Below are 26,488 nucleotides of genomic sequence, written 5' to 3'. Positions count from 1 at the left end.
GTAAACTTTAGTCTCTTCTGTTTCTGCCTCATGTCCAGAAATTCTTTTCCAACCTGCACACGGACCATGACAGTTTTTATTACCTGACCTCCTGCACCACAGGAGGTTGGCTCCTGATCATGCTGACTCAGCGTTATTCCTGGTTGTGTTTTTCTCCAGTTGATTCTTCAGTAAGTTTTATTTCCTTCCTAGGAAAGTTCTTGAGGGCAGGGTCTTTATTACATTTCTCTGCATCCCCCACATTGCCTAGACCAGTGCTGAGCAAACAGCAGCTCAATCTATGTAGACCAGAACGTACTAGCCTGTTACTTATATGGAGATGCTTGGCCTTTGCCGAGCAATTATTAAAATTATGATCTACGCACGTCAACTGAAATGAATCAAGCTAAGAAAGACAGACGTGCTTTGCTTTGTGTTAGAACAGTGGTTATCAAACTGGGTTCTATGGAACTCTAGGAACTCAAGAGATTCTGAAAACTAAAAGGTTTTTTTTTAATACAGTATTTAAATGGGTTATTTGCACTGTTGAAAATCTGCACTTCTGACTTATTAGTAAGTTAATGTAAATTTGATTTTAACTGTGTTAGTTGCTCAATCGTGTCCAACTCTGTGACAATGACTGAGCAACTAATATTATTAGTTGTAAGTTCAAATTTATATTAACTTACTAACAAGTCAGAAGTGCAGATTTTCAGTAGTACAAATGAACCATTTATATATTATATTTAAAGCCATTTTTATTTATTGTATACACAGGGGTTTTAACTTGGATTTAAGTTCTGTAAATGTTCAGCTGGTGTCCCAGTCCCTTGGATTGCACTCACCTGGCCTGGCGGTCTTCAGCTGGACCACAGCGTGGGCGCTCCCAACTTCATTCTCCGCCATGCACTGGTAGACACCTTCATCCTCGGGCCCCATGCTGACCACCCGCAGGGCCCGACGGGACAGTCGGAGGCGCTGGCTGGAGGTGAGGGGCACAGCGTTCCTCAGCCACAGTACGGAGGGCGGGGGGTTCCCACGCACCTCACAGGTGAGCTTGGCGCTCTGGCCCCAAGGGATGACCAGCTGGGACAGCTCCATGGTGACCTCGGGGGGTTCTGCCAAGAAACCAGAGCAGAGGTAAGGAAGGCAGAGTCCTTCAACCCAGGCGCAGACAGGCTGGGGAGGGGACCGCTGTGGGGAAAGCGTCGCTCCTTCCCCATGACACTCACAGAGGAGAGGAAAGGCCCCACATCTCCTCCATCAGAGTCACAGCTGGGAAGGACTGCCAGCCCCTACATCCTGGTCCCTGCGAGCCAAGGCCTCTTATGCTCTCAGTTCTTCCCCACTCACTCACTCGGCATGTGATCTCTCAAAAGGCATGTAACCCTGTCTGAACCTTGCTTATGAGCTTCTAGCGGGGCTATGCAGATAAGAGATGGCCAAGGAAAAGGAGGTCTGTGGGAGGCACTCACCGAACACCTGGACGTTGTAGAGGATGACTGCGGCCCCGGGCTCCCCAACCCCGTTGTCAGCCATGCAGCGGTAGGTGCCTGAGTCTTCCTCGCTGGTGGTATCGATGAGGAGGTTGCTCAACAGGAAGCGTGTCTTGTTGTAGCTGGCAACACTGGAGCCATCCTTGGCCCAGGTAACCCTTGGGGGTGGGATCCCGCTGGCCACACACTCCAGGATGAGACTCTGGCCTTTGGTGACAACAATGGTCTGGGCCTCTGGTGGGTAGATGATGCGGGCAGCCTCAGCAGTGGCGCCTGGAGGGGCGAAGAGAGAAAGGACTGTGTGTGGGACCAGGATGGGGTGCAGAGGCTCCCCTCCACCCTGCTTCAGGGAGCCCAACCCCAGGACGCAGCCTGGAGGGCTGGAATTGGAATCAAACAGCCTGGTGGGGAGCATCCTGCTGGGCTGAGTGGGACAGACCTTTAAAGCTATGGTTTGTGCGTGTGCTAAGTTGCTTTAGTTGTGTCCGACTCTTTGCAACCCTATGGACTAGAGCCCGCCAGGCTCCTCATTCCATGGGATTCTCCAGGCAAGAATACTGGAGTGGTTTATCATGCTCTCCTCCAGGGGATCTTCCTAACCCAGGGATAAAACCTGCATCTCTTATGTCTCCTACACTGGCAGACAGGTTCTTTACCACTAGTGCCACCTGGGAAACACTTTCTGGTTTAAAGATATGCATTTTTCATATCCAAAAGCTGATCAAGTATTTCATCAGGTGCTCAGCTGAGGAGGCAGAGAGCTTTATTTAATGTGAGGTAGAAACTGCACAGAACTGATGGAGAGGAGTGCTGCTCTCCTACATGGGACCTTCTTCAGAACCCCACAAGATGCACACTCTGTGATATTTCTTTATACACCAACCAAGGGCAGCTTCAGTGTTTGTTAAGATCTGAAACTTACACAGCTGGGAGTCCCTCTTGAAGAAAAACACAGTATTACAGATACAAAATTGGGTGAGCAAGGACCCATTGAAGCTTTGCTTGATTAGCTTCATGAATCTGCCACTGGTGCCAATTCTAAACTCTAACTCCACATAAGATGTCACTCTACTGAATACACGGGAACCTGAAAAAGCACCTGCCGCACAGGACTCGCTCAGCCAAGGCAGCTGCTGTTCTCACAGAAATGGAGAGCGACACGGGCCTCCAGGGACTGTCCCAAGAGAGATGCTGGGCACTTCTGCAGTGCAGACAGAAGAATGCAAAGCACGCCCGGTGGCCTCACACAGGCACAAACGCTCCTGTCATTTATCCTGCTCCAGAACACACATCCCAACCCGTTCCCCTCCTCTAAAAGTACCACAGCGGAGGAAAGCTCTCAAAAGGCAGGAGTCAGACGACGTCCCTCACAGGGCGCTGACACGACCAGTGAGCTTGGCTACCCCTGGCCCCTCGACAAGCCCGAGGGCCACGTGCAGAGAGAGGCTGGCTAAAGGAGGGACCTCCCACCGCCGCTGAATCCCGAGTCCCAGATGTCCCACCAGCCGCTCCCGCCCCCATCCGCGAGACCCGCCTCTTACGGCGCACGCGCAGCCTGTCGCTGGAGCCTGCGGTCTTCACTTCCTGCGTCACCGGGTTGTAGGCGGCGCACTTGTACATCCCCTCGTCCTCCTGGCTGGCGTTCACGATCTGGAGGTTCCCCGATGGCATGATCAGGTAGTTATCTGAGGAGAGGACAGGGCAGGGGCGTAGGGGGGCAGGGGGTGAGGGTGGGCCCAGAACAATGCACCCAGCAGCTCCCACAAAGGTCCGGGCAGGTAGGGCAGAAGCCAGGAGCTGACCCGAGTCCCAACAAGTCCAAACTGAAACCGCTACTCTCCCCATGAAACCTCACACCAAGTGGTACAGAAGTGCCAGGAGTGCCACTACACAGCCAGCTAACAAACTGGCTGGCTGACACCCCACCACCACCCTGAGTTTGTACACAGGCCTGTGGAGGAGCATTTCTTATTTTCAAGGGTGCTCAAGAAGCACAGAAAGGAAGCAGGATTGGGGATCTGCCAAACACTAGCTGTGTGATCTTGGGCAGGTTAATTAGCCTCTCAGATCCTGTTTCCTCACTGGTAAGACGGCATGATGTAGGCTGCCTCCGAGATTCTTGTTAGGACCGAGGCCGTGCTGCGTACACGGGAGATGAGCTGATCACTCCTCCAAGCCACCAGGAAGGAGGGAATTGCCTTCAGAATTTCCCATCAGTCTTTGTCATGGTCACAACTCTGAGCCTTTTCTTACTGCTGAACTTCTACAGCCAAGGAGGAATATTTTAATCCCCAACCCTAGCCCTCTCCATGAATACGATGGAAGCCCTTCCCTCGGCATCACTGGCCTGCTAGGCTCTGTCTGCTTTTGCATCAATGTGTCACAGGGGTGGGTCCCAGGGCTGAGTTCAGCTTCTGTCCACAGGGGACAGATTCATAGTATTTGCACACCTGGCAACTAGGAGTGTTTGACGTCCTGACAGGCAAAGCACTGGTCATCAGCTCTGAGCTTTCTAGTGGCCTGCCCTTGGCCATCTGGATGTCCCTGCAATCTGGCTTGTTGAGTCTGGTGCCTGCCTATCACTGGGCTGCCCCAGGTGTGAGCTGCTTAAGTAAATACCAAATAGGAAGGAAAAAGCCCTTGATTCTTGTGGGATGGGCAGGCCTTCTCCAGGGGCCACCACCAGGGACAGTAGACATTCATACTCTAATCTCTGGTTATTTCTGAGTGGCAGGATTAGACTTTTGATCTTTTAAAAAATCCTTTTTTTGTATTTTCTATAGTAAACATATAACCATAAAGTTTCATAACCAGAAAGTTGACAAAAATATTTAGAAATCTCTAGGACATTTTAAAAGGTATACATTTTGAGGTGTAGGGTCCAGCCACAGGGTCTACTTGGCCTTAAGTGCAGGTCATCTGTGGGAGGAAGTGCCTTGTGGGCACTCTGTGGATGAACACTCAGTCTCCCCTGGACCAGCTGTCATGCCCACCGTGGCCTGAGCAGGAAGCTGTGATGGCTGCAACACCAGGAAGACGGGGAGAGGGAAAACCTCAGATTCCTCTAGAGAGACTGCTCTACTGTGCAGGGAAGAGCCCCGCCTCCCACCAGGGAGTCCACAGCTCTAGGAACATCTGGCTCATCAGGCAGCCTTCCAGTGCGCGCCTGGTGGCAGGAAGATGGCACGGGGAGGGACTGGAACTCCGAGCTGAGAGCTCTGATCCAGTGGCAACAGCTCAGCAACATCTGGCAGGGCCTCAAAGGATGAGGAGATTCCTTGTGATAGATTCAGGGGACCTCCACCCTGAGGCCCTTCAATATCCTGTAGAGCTGCATATTAGGGTAGCAGATGGCTGAGCAGCATGGGGAAGGTGCTGTGGGGCATTGACAGGGTTTGGGAGGCACTGTAGAGGCACCAACTTCCCTCCTGGCCCCGACCGCCAGGCTCCTGCTTGTTTACTCACCTCGGGAGGCCTCCAGCCACTCCTGTTTGACACTGTACCGGACCTGGGCTTTTGGATGGCTCTCGGGAAGGTGGCAGGCGATGACCGCTGTGTTCCCCTCATCGACTTCAATCACGTGCTGCACATCTAACTTGAAGTCCTGGAGATCTGTGGAGAGAAGAGAAGGGGCTGGTTGGGCCTAGATGGAAGAGAGAGGTGAACAGTGCACTGTATCAGGCTGGGCTTATGCCTCAGTGTCTTTAGTCACAGTCAACAGCTGCAAGAACCTCACACGCTGAGGGGTCCTCTGGGGGTGCTCTGAGTCCTTACTCCAGCCTTTTGTGGTCTAGAGTCGACAGGAGGGAATGTATGGCTCGCATCACTGCATGTGAGTACAACTGGCTGTATATAAGCTGCTGGTGGGTGAGTGTAGAGAATTCCATCAAGTGTTGCCTGTGACACAGACCAGCCTCTTCTCTTACATTGACCTAAGGCAGCAAGGGGCCTAGGCCCATTGGCCCCACTGAACCTGGCTAGAAATGGGTCATGGTCAGGGCACAAATGTCCTGGCACAGCTCATGGAGACTGAAAGGAACAATGACAGAGAATGCTTATGTCTTTTTTCCAGTTCAGTCAAGAATAGCCTAATCAGACATCCACATCAAAAAGTGAAAGGCCTGAGATTCTGCTTGATGGCCAATCATAGTTACAACCAGAAGGCTGATTCCTGCTATGCACAGCTATGTGGTCCTCCCCTAGTATCCCTGGGGATTGGTTCCAGGTGCCCCAGTGGCTACTAAAATGGAGATAGTCAAATCTCTTATATAAAACTGTGTTGTACGGTGCTTATAGTCGGCCTGCGTGACCTTGGGTTTCCCATCCGCAGAAACAAAGAGCCAACGGTATGTCATGTCATGGCTAATTCGGTCTCTGAGCTGGGGATGGAGATTGTGGATACCCAAAGGGTTTTCTAAGGGAAAGAGGAATGTCTCCAGTGGGGTTTAATGGCAGTGGAATGCGGGGGAACCGAGGTCCTGACACCAGGCTGCAGTCTCTTCTAACTTGCCTTGGTGGCAGGAAGATGGGATTTAAACTGGATTGGATGGAGATCCATCTAGAACAAAAGCAGGATATTTCCCAAACAATCCAACAGCCCACACAACAAAACTCTCTTTGTTTGAAGCCAAATCACTGATGTCGCTGAACAAAATGGGCTATTTGTGCAACAAAACCACATGCCAAATTCGGTTTTCAGGACTGTAGCTGAATTTAAGAGAGGAAATAAAACTAATAGAGAATAAGATAAGAGAGATGAAAATATTTACCCAGACACTCTCTCCACAAAGGTGCTTAGAAAGCCCTGGAGGCACCTCTTCTGAGTGCTGACCACACCACATTCTACTCAGCTCCTGAGAACTGATACCATCACAGTGTAACTGCAGTTTACAGCAAGACTCCACCTGCCTGTGCGGTTTGTTCCCAGACAAGGCAACAGCAGCAATTGGGAGTCACGTTTCTCACAGAAGACATGAAATAATTACCAAAAACAAACTACTGTCACCAAGGAGAGCCCTGTGATCACGGCACTCAGTGAGGTCAGGAGGTTTCCCACTTAACGCAACTTTCTAGAAGCTCTCAGTCAAGTCAAGCCAGAGCAGCACAGGAAAGCCCTTTTACTTCTATGAAAGGATCATTGTCCCTTTGATTCCAGTATTCAACTGTGAACTTTTTAGGGTCAGGGACCAAGTGTTGTTATCTTGTCCTCTGGCCTAAGTAGATGCTCAGTGAACGCTAGATGACCAAATCAATGATTATCTTGGAGCTGGGCCCCTGCAGTTAGGTACAAGATGCCCATGCATGTTATTTGTGAACTCAGATTTTGTAATTGAGCTGGGTTGACATTGTGAGCTCAAAGGGTTAGCACAACAAATTTTCCATCAGCTTTTTATCCAAGTGTGGCCAATCTTTATCTAAATGTGGATATTTTGAAAATGGACTGTTTCTTGAGTGTTTACTTCCAGGGTCACAGGAAAGAGGTAAAACAGGTCTAATATATGGGAGATAAGAAATACATGTTGTTAGGATAAATGGCAGCATAGAAGACCTTGAGGTCACCTCCTCCCACGAAAATACCAAAACCACACCTAACTGCTGAACAACCATTAATAAAAAAAAGTCTGGAACCTACCAAAAAAGATATTCTACATCCGAACACAAAGAAACCACTACAAGATGGTAGGAGGGGCACACTTAAGATATAATTGAATCCCATATCCCCAAGGTGGGCGACCCACAGACTGGGTCTACCAAGAAAGAGTTCAGAGCAATGACTCTAAAGATGATCCAAGAACTTGAGAAAAGAATGGATGAGAAGCTACAAGATGCTTTTTAACAAAGATAGTATAAAGCACAACCAGAGTTGAAGAATACAATAACTGAAATGAAAATAACCCTAGAAGAAATACATGCGGTTCGCCAAGTAGTGTGGTAAAAATGATGACAGAATGCGTGGTTCATCTCTGTAGCCCCATTTCACTTTCCAGGCTGAACACAAGTGGTTCTTGTGGGTCAAAGTGAGATTTCTCATGGATTCCTTCCTTTGGGTGGGTGTGGAGCCTTCTGGGTTTTTAAGGAATCATCTCATCATTATTTAATTTTGTGTTGGTGATGGTGGTTTAGTCTCTTAATTTGTGTCCGACTCTTGCGACCCTATGGACTGTAGCCTGCTAGGCTCGTCTGTCTGTGGGATTCTCCATGGACAGAATATTGGAGTGGGTTGCCATTTCCTTCTCCAGGGGATCTTCCCAACCCAGGAATCGAACTTGGGTCCCCTGCATTGCAGGCAGATTCTTTACCAACTGAGCTATGAGGGAAGCTGAGGGAAGCTAAGTTGGTGATATCCAACCCTAACTAAATTGCAAATTCCTAGTGGGCAAACTATCAATTTTCACTCCGTGCCCCAACCCCAAGCCCCACTGCACAGTCTTCAGGAGGCACCACGTTCATTGAGTCCTTGTTGAATGAAGAGTTTGGAAGACGGTGCTCAAGGCCAGCTTTGTCAGCATGCAGCCTGTGCAGCTGTGCCAGGCCCCTCACTTGGAAGAGGCCAACGCTTGGTTTAATGCTCTTCTGTCACTGCCTTGAAATTTTAAATAACATTTGACCAAGGGACCTCATGTTTTCACATTGCACTGGGCCCCCCAAAATCCATAGCCCAGTCCTGGCTGAACCTCTCAGCCAAGAGAGCGGAGGCATTTTCTCTCAGCGAGGAGGATGGTGGACTGTGGGAAAGGGTGGACAGCCTGTGCTCAGGGAGTTCTAGCTGGATGTTACTACCTGCTTTTCATAAGCAAAGTACCTCAGCAATGCAAAAGCCTTAATCTTCAGGACAGGTACCTGCCAAGTCAGGAGACTCCCCACAGAGAGAGCTGTGAGCATTGTGAGCCCAGGGGCATCTGGAAAATTCCTCAGTCACTGAGAAGCATGTCTCTTGCATGGTCTAATAAATCTAAAACTACTCCACCAAGAGGTTTTGAGTTTTTGTTTCACCCTCTCCTTTACTTCATTCCAAGAAAATCTGCCTCAAGCAAGAATATACTTAAGCCTAACAAAGCATTTTGCAAGAAAGATGTGAGTAACTGAAAGGCGTCTGGCATCAGAATGCCATTTCCAGCTTAGCCCCGGGCTCCTGCCCTCTGTAACTGAGAACTTATCTGTGCACAGAGCACACTCTCCTCCATGTACACACCTCACTGACTCAAGACTGGAAAATGCTACACACCCCTAAGCCCCTCTGGGGGCCTTCTGCACACTCTGAGGATTCACTGCTGGGTTGGAAACAGTGGGCTGTGCAGTGAGGGAGGCACAAGCTGGGCACTGGTCAGCCGGGCAGCCCTTCTGTTCTGATGCCAACATATGCACAACAGCCCAGGCAGGCAGGACCCAGGACACCCCAGCTGGGTTTCTAGCTCCCCACAAGGGCCGACTGGCAGGCGAGCCTACTGGCTTCAAAACAAGCAAGCAGCAGTTGGGTCCCCGGCCCTGTCCTCCCCCCACCCCACACCCTGAGCTTAAGCTTTAGCTGTTGCTTCACTAGACAAATGCTCCCAATTTGGCTGGTGGAGCAAAAGTTGAATTTCACTAAGGGATCAAAGGCAGAGTAATGAAGTGATGAGCGATCTGAAACTCAGAGCACCCCCTTTTCTAGTACTTTTTGGGCAGGAAGGAGGCCAGGGAGGGGCAGAGGCTTCATGATCAATAACAGCTTAATCAGCCACCAGATGAGAGGCAGATGCAGAGATCTAGTTGGCTGCATATGAAGGAAACCAGCCTGTTCCCAGGCCCCTTTGTCTGCAAAGCTGGTTTCCTGGTGAGTCCCTGCGCTGCTCAGAGCACTTCCCTGGGAATAAGGGGCAGGCCCTTCAGTTACAAATAGGGTTAGCAGGCCTCCAGCCTCATTGCAGAATGATGGATCAGGTTTCATGGGGGAAATGGTTTGACAGGACACCTGCCCTTGCCTGTTGGCTGGTGTGTTTGAGAAATCCATTAGAGGAATGTTTTTGCAGCTTTAATCCTCTTACCTTCCCTCAGACCCTTCTTTTGCATCCTCTCTGTGTATTCTTCCAGCTATTTTATTAACTTGTCTGCGCTAATCAAATGCCGTGAGGCCCACTCTTGTCCCTCAGCTCTCAACAGGTCAGAAGCCCTGGTCTTTGGGGCCATCTCTTGAGTTTACAGACCTTCTTTATTAGTCCCAGAACTTTTTGCTTTCTGAGAAAGTCCTAGTATCTTAGGCTCCATAAAGAACCCTGCCCAGCTCCCTGCCTTCTAAGCACTCAATTTCTTAACGGAACATTTATCTTCTGATAAGTCACCTCCATAGGAGCTTTGATACACAGGTGACAGGGATCTGTTCGGATACAATCATGGAATGTGCTCTGACATTTCTCTTCACATTCCCAGGGTACATCAGGCTCCTACCTTCTTGCCCGTGGGGAAAAAAGAAGGAAAATAAAAACTTTTAGAGGCATGTGAGTGTGGCTGTCACCATCAGGATCATTCATGAAACTACAAATCGACAAGTTTTATCTTGAGCCCCTTTTGACTTACTTTTTCTCTTTCTCTCCACCTCTAGCTTTGATCTTTCCTTTGTGAATAAAAGGTTGAGTAGATCTGTGAATTATATCACAAGATTTAGTGTTTGTTTTCACATTCTCTTAATACAGAATTGTTAGATCTTCATTATAGGCTCATCCTTCAGTTCTTACATACTTTCCATGCCCCATTACATGGTGCCTTGTGCCTCCACAAAATGCCCCCATGTAATCAATAAACCTAACCTTTACATTCAAGGAGTTTCCTCATTTGATTCTCTTCTCCCTAAGTCCTCCCTTGAAAGTGAAAGTCATTCAGTCGTGTCTGACTCTTTGTGACCCCATGGGCTACACAGTCCATGGAATTCTCCAGGCCAGAATACTAGAATACTGGAGTGGGCAGCCGTTCCCTTCTCCAGGCGATCTATCTGACCCAGGAATCAAACCAGGGTCTCCTGAATTGCAGGCAGATTCTTTACCAGCTGAGCTACCGGGGAGGCATCCTCCCTTAGGGTGCAAATTTAAAGTGCAAAGAAAGAAGTCAGGTAAGACAGCACCTTCAGATAGAGGCTTCCTAGAGTTACCAACACCCCCATCTCCAGCTCAGCTGAACGATCACAAACATTCTGGCTTTTAATCCATCCAGGTATTTCTTGTGTCTGGTCAGTCTTGCCCTTCCCTCCTGCCTGTTCTCAGGGCTCACAGGACAAGCCTGCGCTCATCTGCTGAGGCTTGGATGCGATCCACTGATTGCGGGGGCACTACATTGAGCTCACTTGGCAGTGCTTCCAGGGCGGCTGGGCAGCCTCGTGGCCATCAGCAACTTGGGCTGACTGATCGTTCCATCTCCCAGCTGTCCTGCTTCCAGGGCTCAACTTGTCCCTGTACTGGCTTCCTGCGTCTACAGGCAGTATTACAAAGTGTAGAAAGATTTCACCTAATGGAGCACCCCAGTGACACACTGACCCTGTGGCCTGGCCCTGAACCTTTTGAAAGGTGGCAAAGGTACAAGGTGAGTAAAATTAAGAGTGCACGACTCACTGCTCTACGGATGGACTTGGAGGTGGTGTCTGAGCAGGGGAAGGGTCCCACACCTGCCTCCCTGGGTGGGCTCTTTGCCCTGAACTACTTCACGGATGGGAAGAGAATCACAACATAACTCTTGGTCTCCAAGTCACCTGAGGAGCCATGGCTTGGCATGACCCCCAGATCAAGCCTCTGAAAGAAAATTCTCTACAACTGGAAAGTCATGGTGATGGACTGCAGACGTGGAGTGGAGGCTGGAGCCTGACGGTGCTGCCTGTAGAGATGGAACTGCCTGCTCTTGATGAGTGAATAGGGTTGACTGCGGGATGGGCAGGCCTCTGAGGCACGCATTCTGTGGAGTGAGTAAGCCTATCACCAGTCTGAAGCCCTGGCACACAGGCCACTGAAGTCAGACCCAACGGGGGCCCACAAAGCTGAGCAAACTCAGCATATTCTGTAGTCGGCATCTGGCACAATACCATCCCTCCAGACATCACTATTCACTCTGCCAGGCTGAAGTTGTAGAAGATACCAAGAAGATCAAGACATAGTTCCTAAACATGGGGGGGCTTTAATCGAAAAGACAGTTAAAGCAACACATAGGCTGGCTCTAACAATTTGCCAGAGTAGTGTCCCTAAGCGTAATCCCTGCCACCTTCACCAGTGCGCGAGCCTAAATTAGGTTACCTCGATCTCCAGGCAATTTAGAAGGGGGGCTGGTGGAGTGAGCACGTCTCCTTTTGCAGGCTGGAAGAATGGGCAAATACATTTACTCTCTTTAGGATTTTTTTTTTTCTGCCTGTTCAATTGCATGAATAATTTCAGCTCCAAAGCACTCTCCTGACAGCCATGGAAACATGACATGAAATTTCGCAAACACACTTTCTGATGAAAGTAAAGCATGCTCTCTTTTACTTAAATAAAAACAGTTCCTATGAGGGTAACAAACAAACAAAAACAAACAAACAAAAAAAAACACCTTTGCAGATGCCAAGCACATTAGTTGTTAAATCGTGTGTTTCTTTCTTTTGAATTAAGGTGGGGTGTGCACCTAGATTTGAGTAGCAGGAAAAAGCTCTGGGTGGAGAAGAGATGAAAGAGCCACAGGGAAGAGGGCAGAAGATCAAAGTCAAGAGTGGAGGTGGGCACAACAGGAGACAGGGCATAAAAAGAGGAGTGTGAGAGGAAGGAGAAGGAAAATAGAAAGAACCTAGTTTGCAGTGTCATTAAATGATTTGCAGTAAACTGGCCTAATGCTTCAGGAATTTCTTGGCTCATTGAACCAATTAAAAAATATTAAAAAAAAAAAAAAGACACACAAGAACGAGAAATGCTATTAATCCTTGAAAGTAAGGATGGGAGCCGTTTCTCCACTGAGTCTGGCAACCAGATGACCAGAGACGTCTGTAGACCATCCCGTTTATCTGACTCCAGAGCTGCTGTGAGGTAGGGCTGGCTAGCAGAACTAGGGAGTTTCTTTTGGATTGCATGAAGGAATAAAATGGTTTGAAAAAATACACTGGGGAGAGAGAGAAGAAGGAAAAAAAAGATTTACTTGCCAGCAACCCACATCACACATATTTCTCTGATCAACCAAATATAAACTAGAAACTTAGCAATGGGAAAATTAATGCGAACCCCGGTGGTCTGGACTCATCAGAGCCAGAACTGGTTCCTGGCACAGTGTTTGGCAGGCTGGCGGCCTGTACAGGAAGAAAGAGGAGAGAAGACCGAAGCCAAGGCGTTCAGAGGAACAATGGACGTGAGCCCTTCAGTGTGTCCCTGAAAAAACAGAATTCCAGGTGGAAGAGGTAGGGGCAGTGTCTTAAGGGCAGGGGAGTTCCCGCTGCCCCTACCCTCCACACACACTTGGGAACTGTGTAGTCCTAAAAGCAGTGGTGACGACCCGTGCCATCTGCCCACCCTCTCTGACAGGGTCCTGGGAGGTTCCTGGTAGGACTGCAGCCACAGCCACTGGCGTCTGCCTTCAAAGGTTGCAGAATTTCCACCAACACCTTAACTTCTTTTATGCTTTATGCTTCTGACATCCATCAATTTTTCTAAACCCTTCCTAAATCTATTTGTATCTTCAGCTTGTTTACATCCCAAGTGTTGCTTCGTCCTTTCTTATTTACTTCCTCGCAACTTCTACTATACCACAGTCTGGGTGAAGAAATCTTTGTCTGCCTTCTGCATGCTCTTTTTGATCTTCTAGACTTCAACATATCTTATCTGGGAGCCTGCCTCTCCCTAGACATTCACTGAAGGCCAAGCGTGTGCCGCGGTGTGGTGATCACAGAGGTGAAGGGCAAAGAGACGGTGGCTGGAGAGGTCTAGAGAAGTGAACACAGGATGGCAGGGGGCTCAGAAGAGGAGACCCCACTCTAGACCTGGGGAGTCAAAGGGGGGTCAAGAAAAGATTCCTAGAGGAGAAGATGGTTGAAGGTTGATCACCAAGAAGGAATTAATTAACCCAAGGTGAAGTGAAGTCGCTCAGTTGTGTCTCTTTGTGACCCCATGGACTGTAGCCTACCAGGCTCCTCCATCCATGGGATTTTCCAGGCAAGAGTACTGGAGTGGGGTGCTATTGCCTTCTCCAGGAGATCGTCCCGACCCAGGGACTGAACCCGGGTCTCCTGCATTTAGGCAGACGCTTTACTGTCTGAGCCACCAGGGCTCCCCTTGTGGCTCAGCGGGTAAAGGATCCCCCTGCAATGCGGGAGACGTGGGTTGGGAAGATCCCCTGGAGAAGGGCAAGGCTACCCACTCCAGTATTCTGGCCTGGAGAATTCCGTGGACCATATAGTCCATGGGGTCACAAAGAGTCAGACACAACTGAGCGACTTGCACTTATTAACCCAAGGGAAGTGGGAATTTTCTGGGAAAAGGAACGGAAAGGAGGAGGTTACAGGCAGCTAGAGCACCCAGGGCAAGTGAGAGACAAGCCAAGGAGATGGCAGCTTTGCTGGGTCTGGAGGAGGAGGCAGGGCTGAGAGGGGTGCTGAAGTGTCATGCTGTAGCCTGAGTCTTACTCTATGATTCCTTCAAATGTTTTTAAGTAGAAAAGGAGCACCATCACTAAAAATTAAGTACAGTTTTCCCTACAGAAAAACAACATGCTATTTCTAGCTCAGTAAGTTTTTCCCCCTTTTGCTTACCATTTTCTTCCTCAGTCTTAAGTGACAGTGCTTTATTTAAACATTTTGTCCCATTTGCAAGACAGACTCACCGTTCTATAGTTCCTGGGACTATTAGCAGATTCCAAAAAATGGTTGAAAATCTATAAACAAGATCAGAGTGGAAATCCCTAAACTCTTACACACATACACACAAAAAAAGGGGAGCAAAGGAACTCATTTTCTCTCTTGATTTGTTTTCATTTTAAAGGAACCATCATACATCATGTTCTTTAAAGAGTTCCAGGGATTTCAAGCAAACTAATCAATGCTTCCCTCATCTTCCTGTGCAAAAGGCTTCTCCAAGTCTGTTCTGGCTCATTGAACCTATAGTTGTACCTGCTTAACTCACTGTGTGGTCCTTCCCTTTTCTCTTAGCTGAGAAAATGGACCTAGGATTTTATTAAAGCCTGTGGCTGAGTGTGCCAAGGATAGGTTGAGGAGAGGAATGGGGAATTCTAAGCATGTCCTTGGTAGAAGATGCACCATGGAATTTTTGAGTCTGTGTGTGTGTGTGTGGTAAATATTGACTGTTGCTAAACAGAGAACTAGAACCCTGGCTGTGTGGGGCAGAAAGTCGCTGCCATGATGCCCTGAGCTTACACTACACATTTGCCTGAGCACTTGTCCCAGACCAATGGGACTAGTATTGCCCATGCCCTTTGAAGATGAATACCAGAGGAGATTCCTGTGAGGTGTGAATTTCTGCCTGTACTAGTAGAAAGCAGAGAAGAGTTACCGTGACTTTGGCCTAAAGCTGTAAGCTATTCCTAAAAAGGGTACTCAAGTTGCTCAGTACCTTTTCAGGCACTCAAGTTGCTCAATACCTTTGGCATTTTAAGCTATCTTTCAGTGGGTCACAAGAGTTGGACATGACTGAAGCGACTTAGCAGTCAGTATCTTTCATTCTTGTCCAACTGGCAAAGTAAAGCACACAGCACGTATGGGCATAAAACAGCTGTGTTTCAAGCTCGAGTTAGTTTTCCTTTTCCAACTACACTCCCGTGTGGAGCTGTCTAGAGCTCCCCCAGCAAAGGAGGCAGACTCAAGCTCAGGCTGGCAGGTAGCTTCAGACCGAGCTTTCAGCTGCAGACCCCTTCCTCTCCTAGGGAAATAGAGCCACCAGGTGACTATCTCTTGTTACCCCATCCTGATTTCAGAATCTGACCGCACTGACTGCAGTATCTGCACCGTCCCAGAAACAGCACTGGGCTTAAGTCTAAGTGTACAGTGTAGAGAGCTGAACTTAGTTGAAGGCCTGAGAAAGATGAGAGGACTCAAAACCCTGGAGATAAAGGTTGTCCCACACACATTCTTCGAGGCTCAACCTTGAGTCTTCCTCAATTCCCTGAAATGGAAATGAATCACTCTTCCCCTGAATTCCCATTAAAATCTGTTTATGTCTCTCAGGCAACTCATGGCTCTGACTGACTTGTTTTATGGCTAACAGAAACTGCAGTCCATCTTCTCCATCAGACTGAGAGATCCTCAACAGCCCAGAGCAGGTCTTACTGCACTGTTGTAAATTCTAAACACTCCCCAGTTCTCAGGACACCAACCTGCAAAACATCAAGCTATTGAACTCAGGGCTAGAGAATGTTTGGTTTCCTGGTTCCCTAGTGGAGTGCATGAATCTCCAGCCTGCTGGCTCGCCCGATGATTTTGGACTTTCCAGCCTCCATAATCATGTGAGCCAATCCTTTGAAATAAATCTTTTTCTTTTTTTCCTTTCTCGATTTCTCTCTCTCCCCATACATGTGAGTGTGCATATAATTATATATATGTTCTCCATAAAATTACATGTATGCTTAGTCACTCAGTCGTGTCCGACTCTTTGTGACGTCATGGACTGTAGCCTGCCGGGTTCCTCTGTCCATGGGGATTCTCCAGGCAAGAAAACTGGAGTGGGTTGCCATTCCCTTCTTCAGTGGATCTTCCCAACCTGGGGATGGAACCCAGGTCTCCTACATTGCAGGCAGATTCTTTACCGTCTGAGCCACAAGGAAAGCCTTAAAATTACATAAGTGTGTCTATATGTGTGTGTGTATACTGATTGATTCTGCTTCTCTAGAGAACCCTGACTAAAAACAAGGATAAAGGAAGCTAGAAATGTTTTAAGAAAATGTCGACAACTGGCCTTAGTGGCCTGTTCTAATTCACGGTCACAGCATAGAAGACCTTAAGGAAGTGTTTGATGGGACTCAGAGTTTAGGGAGCTGAGAAAGAAGAGACATGGCTTCTGTTCGTGGAACTTAACCACACCAAGGGCCAGGGTTGGCCCAGCCTGCCAGTGCTGTCTGGTTGCAATAACTCGCATCAGTGAACCAACAAAGGCATAAATGGACACCTCTTTGGGCTACAGTGACAATATCCACGCAGCAACCCTGTAGGCTGCTCTCAAAGTGGCAGGGAGGTGGCAATCCACACTGGAGAACATGTGAGGAGAGGGAGCTACAAAATTCACAGGAAACGGGTTTGTCCTCTGCCCCTGATTAGCCAGTCCTCTCTCTCGGCTCTGGCTGAGATGGAAGCTTTGGCCCCCTGGACTGTGTCATTCTAAGCACTGCTCCCAGAACGGAGCTGAGCAGCACAGAGAACGTGCCCCAGAGCCTCCTCCAAGAGGATGCTCCACAAATATGTGTTGACCACATGGGTGAGTGAATAAAGCCTGCTTCAAGATAGTACTATCATATATTCTCTCGTTTGAGTCTCTAAAAAACAAAACCATAAGGCAGATGATGTAATCAGTACTGAGCTCATTTCACAGTTGTGACCATCTGAGAGATGAAGGGATTTGTCCAAAGCTACATGAACTCTTCAGTGGCAGAGTTAAAACTTAAAAGATCCTCGGTTTAAGTTTCATGTTTTTTCCATTACACCAGTCTGGCTCTTCATTTCACTCCTGGGTTAAATTATGGTAACAAAGGGCCCCTGTCTCCTTCTGACCTTTCCTCAAAGGCACAGAGTCACGGAGACAGCTGCCGAAGGGGAACTCCTACCTCTTCTGTCTTGCCTCTGATCTCTGATAAGAAAGATCACTCTCTGACTGGCCCTAGGGCTTAAAGACCTTAAGGAGGGGTTATGGATCCCCTCACAACTAAACCAGCACCAGCTTAAGACTTCACATTAGCCAGTGTAAAGTCATAGAGCCAATTATGTATCTTCCCAGATAGAGAACATCCACTCAGTTACTGCCTGTTTCCAAGTACCAGTAGGATCTGGGGATGATAGGATAGCTGGAAGAATTAATTTAAAAGATAGGGAAAAAGATAAAAAATGAAAGTAGGAGCTTATCTGAATGGTAGATAACTGCAGTAAGGGACAGAAGATAGCATGAGGCTCTGAACTGGTCATGATTACTTGCTATGCTGTGTGGAGAATGATGCTAAGGCCGTCTCAGGCAGGGGCCAGAACAAGGAATGAGGTGTCCGTGGGCGACGTCTGCTTTTGGTTCAAGTGCACAGAGTGGGAGCCTCAGAGCCATGTGGAATGGTTGGCCTCTGGGTGTCAAGCTTGTGAAAAGACAGGCAAGAAGAAGAAAGGAGATCAAAGTAAAAACATTTCAAAGGAATCAGACAAGATGGTCTGAAGTGAAGCATTAGCAACAAGAGAGATTCACCACAAGGAAAGCTTAAGTGAAACAAGAAAAAAAACTTCTCCAGAGAGGAGAGCAGGAAGGACAGCAGGTCTCCGCGTGGGCAGGACCACTCAGAGGAGAGGGTGGGTGCGCACCACCGAGGCTTCATGTGGTTCCATTTTACCTGATGCCACCAGGCAGGGGTGGAGTTCAAGTGAACCCCCTGGCATCAGAGAGAAAGTGGTCTGGACCAGGAAAGCTCTGTTGGCAGCCTCCTCCACATCCCTGGATCCCCATCCCTGGCCCCCATCACAGGAAGCCCCCAGTGATCTCTAGGAGTTCACTAAGACACAGGAGGCAGCGTCCTGCCAGGGAGGTCAAACAGCACGTGCTCTGTCTGAGGACAAGCGTTTGAATGCACACAGGAGAGGCCGGAGGAGAGGAGGAGAAGGAAGCTTGAAACACCAACTGTGGGTGTGCATGCATGCGTGTGTGCACGCCAGCAAGTGCTGCCCAGCCTCGCCTCTGAATGCAGACCGTGCCTCCTGTAATCCCTTCTCCAGCTCAGCCTCCCTCGCACACCAGCCAACTGGCAAAACACAGCCCCCATTCTGCTCAGGAATGTGCTTTCGGAAACTTAATCTAGCGGCTGAGTCTGGGCCAAATCCCCCATGGCATTAACCCAAAGACAGCACCCCTTTCTCCCACCTTCCCGTCACCCCGTCACTGCCTCCTCCAAGTCTGGGAGGCTGTAGTTCCAGTCCACCAACTCCCTCTGTCCCAGGACACAGACCCTGCAGGCCTGCTCTCCATTTCCAGCACTTCTCCATCCATCTTCTGGTCAGGCCCAAACATTTCCCTCTGATTCATGTCTAAGTGACACGCCAATAGCTCTTGGCTTTCAAACAAGACTCGCCTCGGCTTCTGCACAAGCCCCCTCTTCTCTCACTGTGCCTCCTTGGGTTGCAACCAAACCCTTCTCTTTGTCCTCACTGCCAACTGCAGATCCCTTCAAGCACCAGAGAAAGAGGGGCCAGGAATTTTTTAAAAATAAAGGCTATAAATTGTCTCTCCTCACACAGATTCACCCTGAAGTAGAAAGAGTGCTCCAAAATAAATCTTCTCTCCAGCTCTCCCTTCCTCCAAACAGTGAAAGGTGCAGCCTAGCTCCTGAGTGGGCTAAGTTACAGAGTCTCCTGGATCTTCACAGAGAAGGGCTGACTATCTGCAGGGCAGCAAACCTCCTAGAGGAGCAGTGGGCCCCTTCAAAGGCACAAATGTTGCTAAAAAGCACCTCTTCTTTGTAAAGATGAACAACTGGCAGGGACTTGCTTGCTCAGCACTAGAAGGGTGCAGTACCTTAGAGTGGAGTCACTCTGGGATGTCCCAGGGCCGTGCACAACTGTGCTTCTGCTCTGGTGGGTGACAGAAGACAGATGAACTAGAAGCCTGCTGGCGAGGTGGTTACACAGAACGTACATGCAAAAAGCACAAAGCGTTCACTTGAGATTAGTGCACTTTGTATACTTCACTGGATGCACTTTATACTGAACAAAAAATGCAAATATGGTCATACGGCCAATGGAAAATGCTTGTTCTACAATGTCAAAGGGGAGAGACTAAAGATAGTAACTATCTTCAGTGCTGTAAAAATATGGGAACAGATGAAAGCTAGAAGGGTATACTTTAAAATGACGACGGTGGCTCTGCGAGGATGGTGAGGAGACATTTTCTGTATATTATAAACTTTCTCTGTGTCACTTTAATTATCATTAAAAAAAATATACAAGAGAAGTATGACGGTAAGAAGCACAGCTCTGACCTCAGCCCCTCTTGCTATGACAAGATGATCCCTCCCCACCTTGTCACCTGAGTGAAGCACCCTCCCCTAGTCCACCAGCACAGCTGGGGGCCCAGGGCCTGCCTCCCTCACTGAACCCTGACTGTAACCCGAACTCTAAGCCTGCTCTCTAGAGGTGTGGCACTGAGGGTCAGTGAGTACTGCTGCAGCCACTAAGGAAAAGTGGCTCCCACTGTGTGGGGGGCTCTAAGATGCAGCCCCTTCCCCGGCCTTGCCCGCAGGAGGGTAGCTGGGGACCCCCTGCCTTCCTCCCCACCGCCTCTGAGCAGAGGGCAGGGCTGCTAGACTGCTTCCCAAGGTAACAGGCACACTAGGGCAGCCACTGTCTTATCTGTTCTCCCACAGACTGAAGGCCAGAGGCATCTGGAAGCCAGAGGCAACGAAGGGTCTTTCTTCCCCCTGCTTTTCTACTTTGCCAGCTCTCACCACTCTCCTCCCAGGACTCACGCCTCACACTTCAGGGAGCCCAGCTGACTTTCAGGAGCATTTTATAAGTTTCCTGCCTCTGGTATGACCCGTAACATAAGGACCCCAGCCTCCAAGAACTACAACGTCAACGAGGGAGACGATGATGGTGATATGAAGGCAGGGTGTCTGGGACAAGGGGCACTGCTGAGGGGACATGAGGGGACAGGAGACCTCGAAGAGTAAGTCCAAACACCATTAAACTCTCAACAAGGTTCCCTGTTCCCTACACTTCAGCCAGCAGAGAAAGTGAAAGTGTTAATCATTCAGTCGTTTCCGACTCTTTGTGACCCCATGGATTGTAGCCCCCCAGGCTCCTCTGTCCATGGGATAATACTGGAGTGGGTTGCCATTTCCTTCTCCAGAGGATCTTCCTGACCCAGGGATCTAACCAGGGTCTCCAGCATTCAGGCAGACTCTTTACTGACTGGGCCAACAGGGAAGGGGAAGTAATTCTTAATACTGTTGGCCCTTCAACAGCAAGGGTTTGAACTGCTTGGGTCCACTTGGCCATGGGTCTCTTGCCATAATAAAAACTATAGTACCACATGACCAGAGGTTGGTTGGACCTCAGATGCAGAGGACCCCTTATGAGTTATATGTAGTCTCAACTGTCTAAAGGGTCAGCAACCCTAACCCTGCATTGTTCAAGGGCTAAATGTTTCCTGGCCATAGACTCAGCATATAAGAACAGGTGCTGGGGCTGCTCTGTAGCCTTCGGGAGTTCTAATCAGCCAAGTCTCATTTCCCATGGCAAATCAGGTAATGTGTGCACTAAGCTTGGGCACAACAGTATATCCAAGTGGTAATTAAATGTAAGAGTAGTAAGCAGACTTCTCCTGGCATCCTCTTTGGAAGACCAATCTCCTCATCTCTTCCTCTCTCCCTCTTTATCACGCAGTTGCCTTTTCATTGTGTTCTAGTTTCTATTCCAGGCATTTGGAATAGGCCTGCCCCTCAGAGACACAGGAGGCCGAGAGGAAATGCGCAGTATCTGTTCAGACCATGCGTAGCCCTGTACATGCTCTGACTGCAACTGCTGTGAGGATGGAGTGGGCGGGGGTGGGGCAGGCAGCAAAGAGCTGGCACCACCCCCTCTAGGACCACAGAGTGACCAGGTAGAAAGGCATGGCATGGCCCAGCTCTGGGGCCCACAGAAACAGGGCAACCATGTCAAGCCCCCTTTGGGATAGACACTCACTCCTGGTAAGGCCCCTACCCAGAGAGCACAAAGGTCCCCCAGACACTGGAGATTACTGGGCGGCCACCACTGTCTGATGAGAGAGGTCAGCTGGTAAGGCCCCTTTTATGATAAGGTAATAGGGGGGTGTTGACTGGGACGGGGAACAGAGAAAGAGCAGGCGGTGGGTGGAGGAGCACGACTCACTGGCTAGTGTCACGGTGGCTGGCACGCTGGCCACGGCCCCTGCAGGCATCCGGGCCACACACTGGTACCGGCCCACGGTGTGGTTGTTGAGGGCCGTGACGACGAGGGTCCCGCGGGTGATGAGGATGCCCAGGGTGTCGTCCGAGCCGTTCAGCTCCCTCCCATTCAGGCGCCAGGTGGTGTTCATCCAGGGGGGCTCCACCACGCAGCCCAGGATCACGGTTCCTCCAAGCTTCTGGACAGTGGAAGAAGGCTGCACAGTGACCTGAGGAACCTCATCTGGAGGAAGAACAGGGATGCAGCGATGAACTGACACCCCCCCAAGAAACCGACAGCACGGTGTGCTCAGAAGCACAGCTCCCAGGCAGCCTTTCAGAGCTGAGCCATCCAGAGAGGGCTTGACCCTTCTCTGAAGAAACTCTGCTGGCCTTAGGTCCAGTCCCCAACCTGGCCTGGTTCCCAGAAGGTAGACTGGAGTGGCAGGATGGTGGGACGCCAAGAGCTCAAGCTTTGGACTTGAATAAGACCTGCATCTGGATCCCAGTGCCACCGCTTCTGAGCCAGGTGACTTTAGCCTTTTGGAGTCTCAGTTTCTCATCTGTAAAATGGGACTAATAATATTGCTGGGAAGCTTACACACAATGCATATACACTGCCTGCTGTAACCTCATATAATAAGTGCTCAATAAAGGCAGTTCAGTGATTACTGTTATTCCTCCCTAGCATATGCTTGAAATGATTAAAACAGCAAAGTCACAATCAATATGATGTAATTGAGCTCATTTCTCATCTCATAGTATTGAACATGTCCCTGAAGGTCAGTGGGAAGAAATCCAGGAGGAAGAAGGCCTTTTTAGAGGGTCCTTGTCAAATGATTCTCTCTGACACTGGGGGCAAAGTGCTCCTCCCAGGGGGCCTCAGAGAAATCAAGGAAAACACTCACTCAGGTCCGCAAAGCAGCCCGCCGCGGCCAAGAGGAGGCAGGCGAGTGTGACCTCCGGCTGCTTCCTTCTCTGCATCGTTATCATCCCACGAGGCATGTTGAGTCACAAAGGGTCCAAAGCCAACGTTCCAGAAGCCACCAGAGTCACTCAAAGAGGTGCCACAATCCCCTGCCACGCTCTGCTATGAGAAATAGAGAGAGAAAGGGCCTCGGTGAGAATGCCTGGGACACCCCCATGGTGGTGACATCCAAAGTGTGGACCTGGCTGGACTGCTGGAAGATCAAGGAACACAACATGCCATTTCTTATCTAAAATAAGCTGCTTCTAAGTTGCTCCTCTGAGCTGGAAGGTGATGTCATGGTAAGAATGCCAGAGCCGTGCCCAGGGTACCCACAGCCACAAGGACAGGAGAGCCCAGCAGATGGAGAGGCTGAGACCTGCAGCCATGTCCCAGGCTCGGGACAGTGAATGTTTAGCAACGATGCTGGAAAGGAGGCAGATATTTTCACCATGTTCTTGCAGGAGCCCAGCTGCCCACGGCCATGTGGCACGCCATGCCACTAATATGGACCACTGTGCATAGCACTGTCACAGGTATAATGAATGAACCCCGCATCCCTCATTTAGGCGCTATTACTATCACCCCCAGGTGGTGCAGTGGTAAAGAATCCGCCTGCCAATGCCTTCCCTGATCTGGGAAGATCCCCTGGAGAAGGAAGTGACAACCCATTCCAATATTCTTGCCTGGACAATCCCATGGACAGAAGAAACTGGTGGCTACAGTCCATGGGACTACAGAGTCAGACATGACTGAGCAACTGATATGACTACTAGGACTAAGTAACATCCCTAAAGTCTCCAAGGCTCATGAAAGATCTATTTCAACTCACACCAGCTCATCACCAACATCTCTGTTAACATTCTTTGATTCCTGGAACCAACCAACCCTCCTCAGCTTGTCTGTAACCTCTGCACCCCCACACACACAGACACACACACACACACACAAATCACGTATCAGCCAAGGCCCCTGTTCCTCTCTCTGCCCCTGGTGCTGCAATTCTAGTGTTCTCCATCTCTACAAAGTCTGTACTCCTGACACTCTGCTGCATCTCCACCCAGAACATGTCTCTGGGGTCCAGACTGCACTGCTCTTCCAGCCACTGGACGACAGATCTCAGCTATCAGCCACTCTCTTCTTGACTGCTGAAAATTTTAATTCCTCCTCTTCTACAATATTATTTTTCATGCCTCGTTTAGGCTACGCTGTTTAAAGGATTCATCAAAATCATCGAGAGGCCAATGTATGCACACTTCTGTCAGCCTAAACCACGATCTTGCGTCTGTGCTTTTCACTGCTCTAGAAAGAACATGAGACCAACGGGGAAGGTGTGCCAACCTCCTACCAGGCAGGAAGACTTCAGAGTTTCAGGTCCCCAAAGGCAGCATCACAATGCCCCGGGCAGTGGATGCATCTTCCTGAATCATGCACACGTGGCAGTTTTCATAATTATTCCCAGGAAGGTGACTTAGATTCAAAGTGCTAACTCTTTTGGACCAGTTATCTAACCAGCAACTCTTTCCAAAACTTACAGTCAACCGTGAAAACTCAGAGGGGGGTTAAGCTGCCCAACTGAGAGTTGTGTTAGCTCTGGAGCTCTGGCTACCTGCATGGGCTGGTGTCAGAGCCCGTCTTGGGCCTCTTAGCCCCCATTTCTCCTCAAACGGGGGCTGAAGGGTGGGCTTGAGGCTCCTGATCTGTGCTAGGAAGTACTTAAGATCTGCCTAAACCTTTCCCTTCTCCACGTTCCTCTGGCTCTTCAGCTTGTCACCTGGCTGCTGAGTGAACAGGGCTACATAGCTCTGCCCAACAAGCACCCCTCCAAACCAGATCTTGAACCCAGCTCTGCACTGGGGTTTGCAATGTTTTCTAGGAAAGAGTCCTTTCCCCTTGGGTTTTAGTCCTTCCCTTTGCCTCGTATCCTTGACATCAGAGGATCCCCCAAGTCTCCTCTACTATTGTGGAAAAGGACAGGAACATTTTCTAAAAGAGGTTTGAAAGAAAAACGTTAAACTTTTCCTGACAAGTATTTTTCTTCTAGGTGTAGATAGAGTTTCTGCTCTTTTTCAGACAATCCAATAGATCCACGCTATTAGAACAGTGAAATGAAGGAAAGCTGCTAAGGATGCGCATGACTGGGGAAGACATGCCTGTTACCACTATAGGTACCTGGCTAAGCTCTTTTCATGAGGTATTCTTTTAATCTTCAGAATCACTCTATAAGATGGGGACCGTTATCCCCATTTTATAGGCAAGGAAATTGAGTTCCAGAGGGTAAGTAACTAGCCCAGGGTCGTATAACTGTAGGCCTGGAATGAAACCAGGTTGGGCTCATTCCAAAGTTCTGTGCTTTTAACCACAATAGTAGCCTTTTCATGTTTTCTCCTACCAGCTCTCTGCACCCAGTGGGTGCTTAATGAACTGACCTCGGAACAGGATGAGGTAGAGCAATGAGGAATTTTAACAATGTAAAATTTTAATTTTCAGATTTCTGAATCCCTGTTTGTTAAGGAAAAGTTCATTAATACAGCAAGCCTTTGGTGTCCAGATACTAGTTTTAATCACCCAGATCCTAGTTTTAATTTTCTACTTTCCCTCAATGAAATAACATTTTTATCTAGAATATGGCAAGAGTGACCAGTTACAGGATTTTAGGGAACTTGCTTGCTCATGACCTGCTCTTTCCATGCCCCAGGAAAGAAAGGAGGAAGGGAAGGAAGGAGGCGGCAGGGAGGCCGAATGAAGACAAAGTAATAAAGAGCAGGAAGACGACAAGCCGACAGAGGAGAGGACGGCTGTTTCTCATCCTAGCGCATGGCAGCCACGGAGGTGTTTGGGTTGTAAAGTTGACAGAGGTTTTACTGAGGAAATTCGGCCTAGACCCCCTCCTGCTTAACGAGGACCAGCCAAACAATTCCTGTTACTTCTGCACCCTGCATGATTTATAAGGTTCAAAATGGAAACAGACCTCACTACTGGTGCCAGCCACACCATCCTGCTTTTAAAAGCAACAAGGAGGAAAGAATGTAGCTGGGGAGGAAGGAGAGTGAGGAAGCAGGTGTCCAGAGGGAGAAAGGAGTTAACTCATGAATCCCCATGACAGGGTTGTAAGCAGGTAACCCCTCAATGAGCCCAAAGAGGACATGTGGGATCTCCTTCGTGTCAAAGAGAAACTGACAACAGTATGGAGGTGGAGGGATCCCCGCAGCCTGTGATGCATCGTATTCAGCAGCTGGGGAGACTGAGCTACTTCCTGGACCAAGGGACCTAGAGGGCTTGGTCTAGAAAAATAGTTGCAAAAATATAGATTTCTGAGAACTTTTTTTTTTTTTTTAAATGATAAAAAAGGCAAGTGAGGCTTAACTGGAGTACCTAATTGCAGTGTAACTTTGTCCCACTGTGAAATGAACAAGGTAGAATTTCAAAGTTGGGTGAAGGCAACAGTAAGGCCTGTTATTTTTCTTGGCAATGCAGTCTGTGTAGATCCGTCTTATTTTCTCTGCATATTCTCAGGAAAAGAGAGCAAGGAAAAAAAAACCAGAAGAAGAGTGAAGGGAAAACGAATTCTTGACATGACTTCCTCGCTGAGGCCTAGGTACTTTCTATTTTTAAGGGTTATTTGAACACGAAAAATAAAAGAAAATGCATCCGAGAAGCTGAACTGCTGACATACGTGTTCCCACTGAAATAATCTCCAAGCAGACGTTTCTGAAACTTTCCAAAAACAACAGCAGCAGAATACATGTCTAAGGTTGAGACCAAGCACGAGAAATTACAGCCTTGGAGTATTTATTTTGTGAGAGAAAATTACAAACAACCAAGTCGATCATCAGCTGGAGGAGGCCAGCTCCACCTTCTCCCAAGAGGGCCGGCGGAAGCGAGAGTGAGGCAGGGGCACCCGAGGCCATATGTCACCCCCGGTCAGCCATGCACTGTAGCTCTCGCAGAGAGAAGCCTCCAGCGTCTAAAATGCCAAACA

General features: G+C 48.9%; 1 protein-coding gene across 6 annotated transcripts in view; it reads right to left on the bottom strand.

Annotated features, from left to right (window-relative positions):
• BOC (BOC cell adhesion associated, oncogene regulated) overlaps positions 1-26,488 on the bottom strand; it is a 73,609-nt gene that overhangs the window by 13,855 nt on the left and 33,266 nt on the right. For 4 of the 6 annotated variants that reach the window (XM_069553431.1, XM_069553428.1, XM_069553441.1 and 1 more), the window contains 6 exons: positions 22,448-22,629; positions 21,505-21,783; positions 4,941-5,087; positions 3,017-3,160; positions 1,455-1,748; positions 825-1,097 (listed from right to left, as the gene is read on the bottom strand). In XM_069553431.1, coding sequence (XP_069409532.1) covers positions 825-1,097; positions 1,455-1,748; positions 3,017-3,160; positions 4,941-5,087; positions 21,505-21,783; positions 22,448-22,544 — 1,234 coding nt within the window. In that variant the 5' untranslated portion in view covers positions 22,545-22,629. The remainder of the gene's footprint in view (positions 1-824; positions 1,098-1,454; positions 1,749-3,016; positions 3,161-4,940; positions 5,088-21,504; positions 21,784-22,447; positions 22,630-26,488) is intronic. The other 2 variants (XM_069553444.1, XM_069553419.1) reach the window with 1 other exon arrangement.

The sequence above is a fragment of the Ovis canadensis genome, chromosome 1 (assembly GCF_042477335.2).
Source record: "Ovis canadensis isolate MfBH-ARS-UI-01 breed Bighorn chromosome 1, ARS-UI_OviCan_v2, whole genome shotgun sequence".
Classification (NCBI taxonomy): Eukaryota; Metazoa; Chordata; class Mammalia; order Artiodactyla; family Bovidae; genus Ovis; species Ovis canadensis.
This window is presented reverse-complemented; position numbering and strand designations above follow the sequence as displayed.